Source organism: Hippichthys cyanospilos, chromosome 21, assembly GCF_059441005.1.
Source record: "Hippichthys cyanospilos isolate Australia breed blue-spotted pipefish chromosome 21, RoL_Hcya_1.0, whole genome shotgun sequence".
NCBI lineage: Eukaryota > Metazoa > Chordata > Actinopteri > Syngnathiformes > Syngnathidae > Hippichthys > Hippichthys cyanospilos.
In genome coordinates this window covers 11,234,302-11,245,716 of record NC_142389.1, presented here as the reverse complement: position 1 = coordinate 11,245,716, position 11,415 = coordinate 11,234,302, and the positions used below count along the sequence as shown (strand labels likewise).

Genomic DNA, 11,415 nt, shown 5'->3' with positions numbered 1-11,415 from the left:
TTAATTCAAACTTGAAAGGGTTAGCCATGGGTCCCAAGATTGCTCGTAATGTTAAAGAGAAGTAAGAAGATGATTTATGTGGAAACGAAGCTTGAAATAATCAAGAAATCTGAAGCTAGCCTCGTCTAGGCTACCCTTACTAGGGAATATGGGCATAACAAGCACCACTCAAAGGGTAAATAAATCCTTTCCATATTTTTTATTTATGATATTTTCTGACATTTTCTGGGGACTGCAATTTACAACACTAGCATTCACATTAGCATTAGCATCTAGCATCGTCATGCTAGTGCTCTGTGCAAGTAAATTCCATTGCGATCATTAACCGCTGAAAACCATTCACACACATAGCAACATTAAAACAAAACATTTTGGGCAGGAGATGCCTCAGGAATAGATTATAAGGCCAAAGAACCATTTTTGCCCACTTTCATTTGTTGCGATGTTGAATTTCCTCAGATTTTAAAGTGTTCGAAACTTAGATTTCAATTTATATACTTTTAGCAGATTAAAATATACTCTATTTACTTCAACACTTCCTGAAAATTTTGTGTCAAAGTCATTTTCTTAAGGTTGCTAGGGACATTTGAAAGATGAACATGCCAAAATTTTACTATAATTTTTGAAACTAGGGATTTCAACTTTAAATTTGAGCTACTTCCAAGTATTGTACATATTTTTTAAGGGAATTAAGGGAATAGAATTTGAATACATCAATATCTCTATTTTTATTTTAACAGACACAAGCACGGATTTATTTTTTTTCCAAATTAGTCTCTTAAAACACATAACAAAAAATGCCGTGAAGAAAGATTTGTTTTGGCTGGAGCCAGAAATTAAAACTACTAACTATTGTCACTTAGAAATTAAAACTACTAACTATTGTCACTTAATAAAACAAACTAAATATTTGCTTTTCTATTTGAACTCTTCTTCGCTGAATTCTTCAAAACAAAATGCATGGTGGACATACAGTTCATCACATATACGGCCGTGTTGATATTTCCGACATTTAGCCAAGATGACTTTGGTCTCCAGGCAACGTGGCGCGTCGCCCGTGTAGCTGCGGCCGCTCTTGTGCTAAGAGACTTTGCTGCAGCTGTCCTGGCTAAGTGTCACATTCTGAGCAATTACTCTCTGAAATCAACAGTCAGGCTGCAGGTCAGTCAAGATGAAGATCTGTCTCTCTCGCTCTCTCTCTCTCTCTCTCTCTCTCTCTCTCTCTCTCTCTCTCTCTCTCTCTCTCTCTCTAGCTAGGCCTATCTATCCATCTATCTACAGTATCTTGCTAGTTAGGAAACTTAAGCTAGCAAGGTTTATCTATCCATCTATCTTGCTATCTAGGAAGCTATAGCTAGCTATGCTTATCTATCTATCTATCTATCTATCTATCTATCTATCTATCTATCTATCTATCTATCTATCTCGGAAGCTAAAGCTAGCACGGCTTCTCTGTATCTATCTATCTATCTATCTATCTATCTATCTATCTATCTATTTGTCTATTTTCTGTCTGTCTGTCTGTCTGTCTGTCTAATCCAGGAAGCTAAATCTAGCAAGGCGTATCTATGCATCTATCTTGCTATCTCAGAAGCTGAAGCTATTAAGGCTTATCTATCTACCTACCTACCGACATACATAACTACTTATCTATCTATCTATCTATCTATAGCAGGGGTATGCAAAAAAAATCTATCTTTCTAGCTAGCTTGCTAGCTAGCTAGCTAGCTAGCTAGCTAGATAGATAGATAGATAGATAGATAGATAGATAGATAGATAGCCATCCATCCATCCATGCATCCATCCATCCATCCATCCTTCCTTCCATCCATCCATCCATCCATCCATCCACCCATCCATCATTTTCTATGACTACTAGAGTAGAAATCAACAGAGTACACACATTTTACCGCGTGTGTAAAAACGTGATGTTACTACATTTAAAATATAATGGGTCATTTGCGTAGCGTGCGCACATGTTTATTCATGAACTCCCCATCAAAACACGCTGCGCTATTACGTACAGCAGCTGTTATGATGATGCACTTTACAACTACTAGCACTGTAGTCTGCTGCATATCAAATGAGACATAATTGCAATCGTTAATGGCATTGCGACTATAGTGCTGGATGATAACGATGCGGGAAATGGAACCAAATGGCCCTGAGATCCCTTTTAAAGCACTTCAACAAAACAATATATTTACAGGATATTGCTCTGTTAGCTTGCTTGCTTCTAAATTACTAATCTGGTTTTTTTGAATCACTTTTGAATAAAGTGATAAGTTGAGGTGCACTTTAGATAAGCATTTTTCGGGGGAAGGTCACTTGAACCTGAGTCAAAAATCATGCCAAATTGGAAAGTAAAAATAAACACTGGAGATAATGTGTTTTTCATAAGTGTGCACCCCCTCTTATAACAGGAAATTAGTTTATTCTGAACACAGACACATTCAAATTTACATTCAAATTAAAAAGTGGCCACTATTTAAAGCTGTGGTTTTCAAACTGGGGCTGTGACCCCCTTTTGGGGTCTTTTCATTACTGTTATCACTTATCACTTTTCATGATTACAAATTATGGCTTGGTAAACTCGCCAGTATAATTATTTATAGTGGTAAAGGTGACCACTGCGGTGATTATTGGAGTTATGTTTTGTTTGCAGGCAAAGCATATGCATATTTATTAAAATTGTGCGTGTGTGTGTGTGTGCGTGTGTCTGAATGTGTGTGTGTGTGTGTGTGTTGGGAGGGGTGAGGGGGGGCAGTGATTTAAAATGGACGTTATAGTAAGCTTTTCCTGACATTGTATTGCATGACCCGTGAGGACATCTCATTAACAGCAGGTATTTGTTTGATTTGTATTATGTGGGCTATATACTACAGCAGTGGACTAGTACCCCTGGGAGTACTTGAAGAAACTTCAGGGGGTACTTGAGATTTTAAATAAAACAAACAAACAAACATGCAAAAATACTTTCAAAATAATTATTGAATGAATGAATTGTTTCAGGAAAATATAAGTTCATAAAACAAATTTTATGTTCGATTTCGTTTTTGTAAATTGCCAGATTCTCCCCCATACTAGAATGGCTTGACCCAGCTTGTCACGTGCCACCTTTCGTTACCTTTCAAATTAATGCTTAAATTTTGTGAACACATCTCTACTATGATCCCAAAAGGACAATTTAAGTTTGTTTTTTTTGTTTTTTTGTGGACACATATTTATTCATGATTATTTCTTTTTGAAAACAGGTCTGACACTTTATGTTGATTATTTTTTGTGGACAAATATTTTTTTAATAATTAAGTTATTGATTTCTTTTTGTGAACAGATCCCCACAGTAACCCCAAAACAGGACCCTTTATGTTTAATATTGTTCTGTTGTCTTTTAGAACAGGTCTGACATTTTATATTGATAATTTTTGTGGAAAAATATTTATTAATAATTAAGTTATTTCTTTTTGACAGCAGATTTCTTCTACGATCCAAAAGAGGACACTTTAGGTTGATTTTTTTTTGTTTGAAAGGTTTGAAAGTTAATAAATCAGACAATGATGGTATGTTTTAAGTCTTTTTTTTTTTTAACCCCAAAATGCTTTGCACTGTTTAAGGGTTACTTGGCTGAAAAGATATTTCACAGGCGGTACATTGCTGAAAAATGGTTGAGAACCACTGTACTACAGGAAAAACTCGCTTGTAGATCTACTTGATGTCATGACTTGTAATTCTTCAGAACAAGGGAGTCGGACTGGATGTTTTGTGCTTCTTCCTACTCCTCTTGAACATATAAGTTGTACAAAACTAATATGGATTGATATTTTCTTCTGATTTTGTTTACTTTGATGGAATTTGTGTCTACATGTTTGATAATTCAGTCAATATATCAAATCTATCAAAATATAGCATAACAGTGAGATTACAGAAATTTGACTTCCTCCAAAATTTGATGAAAAAAAAAGAGAAAAAGAAATCAGGTAACAAGAAGACTTACAGCAAAAGTTAAAATAGCTGCAGGAATTGCTGGCAAGTAGAGGCAGTCTATCTGCCAACAATATTGTCCTTTTCTATAGCTGCGTTATGGTGGTAAGACAAAAGCATTATCTTGCAAAGAAAATGAAAAATGCTCCAAATGAAATTGAATTTGAAATTTTTGGCCCTATCCCCAAGCGATTTAGTGCAAACACAACACCGTTCATCACCAAAAGAACACCTTGCCTACACTGAAGCATAATGGTGACCACATCATGCTTTGTTGATATTTTTCCTCAGCTGGATCTGGAGTCTCAGCCCAAGGTGCGGGGAATTATGGGCAATAGAATGTGGTATCTATCTTATTTGGTGACTTGGCCCAGGTTTAGACTAGGAACACAAAACATCAGCTCTTTTATTGCTTACAGAACCGCACCATGACATGTGCTATAATTCGTTTCCACAGCGCCGTTGACAAGGTCCGAATACTTCCCTTATCTTCACCACAGTGAATTTACCACTCGTTCAATTTCACCAGGCCCAAATTACCGTTTGATCCTGGGCGCAGGCCGCAACCCGGTCTCATTATTTCGCCGGGATAATAATTCTTGCAGCTGAAGGTTGATAAGACGAGGTGGGTAAAAAAAAATGTGATCAAGAGTCAGCACTCAGCGCCCAGTCCACCTAAGACGACTTGGTGACAGTCACAGTCGGAGTGTCAGTCATAGAACTTTTCAATTAAAAAAGGCTTTTAACTCTTTGTGGCACAGGGTTAAACTTGAAGTGCAGAAATACTTTATAGTTTATTATCTATGTTTATTATTTTCACGCTGAGACCTATCTTACAAATTCAAATATAAGACATATCCCTCAATGCCAGCCCAGTAAAAATTGATTGTCATTATAACTGTCATTGCAGTGAATAATTTAATTTCATTCTACAAATGTTGCTTGGTTCAATTTTGCTATTTTAGCACTTTAATGCTTGAATCTTCTTGCCAAGCCATAGTGATCATAGTAGTCATCATCATTGCTGAGCTACTTTTGGAACAGATCAGTACATTGGTAAATTAGGATGAATGTTTTCTGTTAATGTTGATTGTGCAGAAGAGGAATTGACGGGTCTCATGAAGCCGCGAGAAAGAGACAGGCCTGTAACGCGACCATCGGGGGTTTTGTGACCCGACCAGTCATGCTTGATGTTCCTGAGGAAGAGGATAACAGCATGGACTACTGCATTTCTCATGACCAAAAACCGATTGTTTAGATTGTTACCAAATGTCTCCGCCAATCCTTTAGGGCAGCAATGACTTTTGTACCTAGGGCAAAGCCAAATGAATAAAAGAGGGACGGACAGAATTTGTAACCAGACTAGAAGGAGCTTTCAGAAGGTGAAGGTTCCTGTTCGCTCTCCTTGCTCTTGTCTTCCTCTATTTGCTCTTTATTGAATGTTTTAAGTTCTAACCTAACATGAGTAGCATTCACTAGTCAACTAGTGTGTACCTTTGCATCAATTATAACATGCCCTGCGAGTATACCAAAGTTGTCCTCCTCGTGGTGAACAAGTAAAAAATAGTACCTTAACATTACGCCAAACAAAGTTTTTGTTTTCAATAACAATGCTGAAGCATGAATTTAATATGACTGATAATCAGCTTCTCAACCTTTTTTTTAAACAATGTACGCCCTGTGAAAAATTGAGCCAAGTACACCCTTACCAATGAAAAGCATTTTATGATGAAAGAATGCAGTTTCATCCAAGTCTGATTTATCAAACGTCTGAACTATATTTGGAGTGGTATCTCTAGTACAGTGGACCCCTGGTTTACAGCGTTGCATGTTTACGTTTTTTTCACATTATGAAGTGGAATACTGATTTTTTTTTTTTTTTTTTTGCGTCACGGCATCACTAAAACGCCGATATACTAAAGACTCGATCTCGTGGGAGTGCTTACAATATCATATTTATTGTGCATTTTAGTGCTTAATTCCAATTTTAGTTGGTTAGGAATGGTCCCAAGATTGATTGTGATGTTAAAGGGAGAAGTAAGGAGATGATTACTTTAGAAACGAAACTGGAGATAATCAAGAAATACAAAGAAGGCACTTGCATCGATATCCTCGCTAGGGAATATGGCAGTAACCAGCTCAAGTCATGTCACTACTTTTTAATTTATGATGTTATTTAAATATATACATGTATATTATATATATGTTGTATTTACTATACTATTTTGCTACAAATGTTTAATATTTATATAAAATGCTGATGTTTTTACCAATTACCGCACATAGGCTTTTAGTGCCGGCCATACGATGATTTCGCCTCAACTTCTGAACGGATTAATACTGTATGGCTGGGGTCCACTGTATTTGAATTCAAAAGATTGTGTAACATCTGTTTTATTTCTGATTTGTCTGCCAAGGAGTTGCATCAATAACAACAATGTGCATTTGAATAAAACAACAACAAAAAAGGCATACATTATAACACCATTTAGCAACAATTTGTTTCATGTTCCAATCAATTTGGTCTTAATTTGAAAAGAAACTGTGCCTGCCACATCATTAAAATGCAATAATCACATTTCCTTAACTCTTACAACTGGTCAACTGGTTGGGCATAGGTGTTGTGTACTAGTAGGCCAAATGTAGCACTCATAATAAAACACATTCTATGATATTTCCCTAGTCATCCTACTAGTGCACTGAAGTGTCTTAGTAGTGTAATACTACTCAGAGCTTCAACTGGGTATGGAATAAATGCTCTAATGTCTTTGCATCTGCATGCTAATTGTTCCGTCGGGCGTCCAGCTACAAGGCAAACATGCCACCCGGCGAATGGAGGGCACCCTCGGGAGGCCTGTTAAAGACTTTAGAGAAGGCGCCTTCATTTCCACACAGGCAGGCCGCAGAGAAGGCAAGCACTTGATAAGAGCGTGAATATTACAGTGGCTCGGGTAGCCGTAGCCTGGAAACAACAGCCGGAGAAGAGTTGTCGGCCCCGGCTGGCGGCTGCGGCCCCCCACTTAAGTGTTGCCTGGCAAAAAGTGGAGGACAAGGCCCTGCGGTGCATTAGCCTCTCAAGCCCATCACCTTGAATAACAGCATGTGACTCCCCATAATGCAATGCAACGGCCCTGTGACCTCGCCACAAGGGGGGCGAGGGGGGCGGGGGGGGTCAAGCAACAAGTCCAACAACACGAGTAGGGCTGAGACGCACCGGCGCGTAAAAAGGAAACATGCGACGGCTGGAAATAAATCTTCATGACGCAAATGCACGGTGGCAATTAGCGTCAAATGGAGGTGACTTATGTTCCCTTTAAGAGGGAAATCATGAACAATAAACGGCAGTGATAAAAACACAACAGGGAAGGAAGATTTTTCTTCCCTTATCATTCTGAGCTCTCAAAGTTCTATCCTGATTTCTCTTATTTTCTCTTTCTAATGTGTCCTCCAAAGAGAGGCCTTAAAGTGGGCTTGGAACATGACAACTGATGGTGATTGGTTTATCATGAGGCGTCATGTAATCCCTTAAATTTTGCATGTATGTATGTATATTAGGCTTGTAATCAAAACTGGATTTTGTTTAAATGCAAGTGAACCAAAGGGTGAATTCTACTGTCTTTAGACTAAGACCAAATAAAGTTTTATTTTAGGGTAAAATGTACTAAAATGTCCATTTACAGTTTACCTTATCCAATCGAAATCGCAGTCAAACCAACTTGACCCATTCAACTTTGTAATCGTTTCATATACCACGTACGGAAACCATATTGAATCATCACATTTTATATATGACTGTGTATATAAATATGGAAACAACACACATGCACGTGCACACATGTATATACTATATGTTGACTATGTAAGGGGATGTAACCATATATGCATGCACATAATTAGCAGAATGTGTCCATGCATTTATCCATTTACATTGCAATCCTTTGTTGGCATAAATTAATCATTTTACAGCTGTAGCTACAACAAACTGTTGCATAGCCCCGCTGTACTGCATGACGCTGCCCCTCATATTTGGCTCAACCCAAATATATAATAAAAACATTCGCAAAACCTCTCAGAACAATTGATTGTGTGGGTGTACCTAATGAAGTGACCTACGGTGGACAGAAAACGCACGTGCGACGGATGATCTACGGTGACGTCACTGCTTATTACAAATAGCGTGCAATCCGCACAACTTGCAGAAGAACGTGAAAATAAATCCAATCAACCCTGACTTTTGCGCCGGCAATTGCGTTTCAGCGCGCCGCAAAAGTTGATGTAAATGCGCCAGACGCAGCGCTCGTTACGTAAGGCCAACTAACGAAGACTCCGCGCAAAGTCTCCGAGCGTGCGTAAAAACTTTTGGCAAAAGTCAAATCGGCAGGAAAACGCCAGCCGAGTCGAGGTGCACTCACCGATGGTTGTGATGACGGTGATGGCAAAGTAGAAGGAGCCGGCGAATTTCCACTGCACCCCGGCTCGGTGGGGCTCGGCCTCCATGATGATGGTCTCCAGCTTGCGGTAGTCGTCCTCGCTGATGTTGTACTTCCCCTGGAGGCGCCGCTCCTCGGCTTCCAGCTGCTCCTTCTCCCTCATCTCGAAGTCGGACTCCAGGGCGTCGAAAACGGCGGCCCCCACCAGCAGGTAGGTGAGCGTGCAAACGATCAGGGATAAGGTCCGCACGTTTTGCCGCTTCATGGCCACGAGGAGCCGGCGAGTGAGGGGCTCATGTCCCCTCGCGTTCCCCGGGATGCTGCGGCGAGAAGGACGGAAGAAGAAGCGTCTGGAGGCGGCGGCGGCGGAGGACGCGCGGAGGGGCGCGCTCCGGTGACGCTGACCGGGGTGGCGGTACGAGAAGCCCGGATCGTGCTCCTGCTTGGCCGAGAGACACAAAAGACTGCTGGAGCGCCTGGACCACGAGCCCTGCAGCCGCGAGACCCTGCGCAAGACCCGTCCGAACCAAGTCCTCCCGGTGCGCAGTGCCATCAACGAGCTGCTGTCAGTACCGCCTGCTGGGTTCCGCCGACACCGCGCGGCGCATCATCTGGACATCTTAATATTCACGCGCGCGGCGTGCATGGGAAGCCCCCGCGGCGTGGCTTCATCCTTCGCAACTTTCAGCACCGACCTGTTCGCCGCAACATCCTCCAGCATGCACTTTTTTTTTGGTTCTTTTTTTTACGCACGCAATCCTCGCGTAATTGTTCGTTTTATCCTAAAAATCTGAGAGGGAACATCCCGACACAATTTGCAAGAGTAGCCCAAAGGAGTGTGTGCCACTTCAGTATTCCACGCGCGCCGAATGACAACAGGTTCCGTGGCAAGAGGAGCTTCCGCGCCTTCGTGTGTGTGTGTGTGTGAGAGATGTTTTAGTGTGGACAAATAATATGCGTAAAAGGAACTCGCTCCCTGCGTGCGTGCGTGACAACCGTGGCACCCCAGTGGGTGGGGGTGGAGGTGGTGGGCGTGGGCGTGGGATGGCCACTCGCGCAACACCCCCCCACCCCACAATCAATTAGAAATAAATTTTTTTAAAAAACAGCGTGTCATCGTGCAAAGAGAGATTGTCAAGTGAGTTCACCACGCGCAACGAAAAAGAAAAAGCAGTGGGCGTCGCGCCTTCTGCATCTTTTTTTCTCTCTTTTTCTAAAGTGTTACACAAATGCAACAACCCACTCAGCACCAGACGTCTTCTGGACGTTTTGGATTTGAGCTAAATCGAGTTCGTACGTCTTGGACTTGGTTGGGTCCAAAACAGAATAAAATAACTGTTGAAAAACGGACTGTGTTTAGCCCATGCAATGTGGTCCACATTCATCCAAAAATAGTCTTGATAATTTGGATACGGTTAGCCCGTTCGATAATACTCATTGAAAATCGAGTACTTTTGGCCCAAATTTAGTCCAAATATAGTCCTTTAAAAGTGAGACGTATTCAGCCTATCGAACGTGGAAAATATTTTGCTCAAAAATAGTTGAAAAGTGTGTGGCCTTTAGTCCGTTCAAAGCAGTCCAAATTTCATCAAAAAAACATTTGAAAATGAGGTTGTCTTAGCTCATCTAATGATGCAAAATGAAAGTGACCACTTGGACCTGTCCAAGGTGCTGAACAGGCTTGCTGGCGCATTTCTTGCTGCTGCCGCCCTCTACTTTGGATCACGCAGCTTTTGACTGAGAAGAATTCAGAAAAACACTAAGAGAATCGAGCAGAATGCTAGAAAGCGTCAATAAGAGCATACGAGAATGTTATTTGGGCACTTTAAAAGGCAGCATATATGCTTAAAAACATTAAATGTCATTACCAAAATATCTAAATATGTAGCTGACTACGTGGCTAAGTAATTGGAACTAAGTGTTTGCAAATAAAAAGTTCAAGCAAAAGCAAGAAAACTTATCAAAATAACTGCAAATATATAAGTGTGACTTTATATAACTCATTCAAGCCCAAAGACGTATCTATACGCCTTTACAGAGTCCAGGCAATCAAAGAACTTTTTAAACTCTTAGCGTAAAGCAGTGCTTCTCAATTTTTTTTTTCAAAGCCCTATTACTGGAAAGCCAAGTTAGTAATTGCATGCAAGCATTAAAAAAGGTTTCATGTTCCAATTGATTTGCTTTCATTTTGAAAATGCATTGAAACAGAGCTGCCTCTCTTGCCTGTTATGTTTTGCAAAAGAGTCATGACAACACAATTTAGTTATCCTACTTCCTATTCCAAGTAATTTGATCTTACTTTGAAAATAAACCATTCCTGATAAGTACCCCCAACTACTTGGGTGAAAAAAAAAATCACAGTTGGATGCCATCTTTGTAAAAAGGTTGAATGAGATTGATTGAGGAAAAAAAAAATCCAAAAGCCTACCAGAACATCTGAACTTTATTTATGGTTAATCATAGGCACTTACGATGGTGGCATCTCTCATGGCTCCAATTTAACGTGAATGTGAACATGCAGTTATGAAAAAAGTGTGTACACTTGCGCGAAAACATGATTGCAAATATTGTTGTTGTTTCCTGTAAAGGAATGGTTTAGAAAATATCTCGTTTTGATTGATCAACAAATAAACATTGCAATTGATTAGGACTGTGCAGACCTGTTATAAGTACTGCATGTATTTGTAATGTTTGTGAATGTTATTAGAAAAAAAGAAAAAAACAGGAGAGGAGGTTTTTGGGACACTGTTAGGCAAAAAGGGGGCGGGACCCAAGGCATACTATGAGCTGTGAATCTCTCAAATCTAGTCACAAGTTAAATACAACAGAAATGTCAATTTAGGAGTCATTCTGTATTTCACCACTAGAGGGAGTCTGTGCTCAGTACCATACTGAGAAAGACTTTGTAAATATATTTTTTTTGGTGGTTGCATTTTGGCAGCAGTGGAATGTAGACAGACAAGGACTAAAATATTGCTGCTGTAGTGTTTTTTTTTTTTTTTTT

At 40.0% G+C, this 11,415-nt stretch overlaps 1 protein-coding gene across 1 annotated transcript in view; it reads right to left on the bottom strand.

The window, feature by feature from the left end:
• Positions 1 to 9,129, bottom strand: part of kcnk9 (potassium channel, subfamily K, member 9) — a 38,288-nt gene extending 29,159 nt beyond the window's left edge. The window contains exon 1 of the mRNA XM_088405259.1: positions 8,394 to 9,129. Within this exon, the coding sequence (XP_088261385.1) occupies positions 8,394 to 8,964 (571 nt within the window). The 5' untranslated portion in view covers positions 8,965 to 9,129. The remainder of the gene's footprint in view (positions 1 to 8,393) is intronic.
• Between the last annotated feature and the right edge of the window lie 2,286 nt (positions 9,130 to 11,415).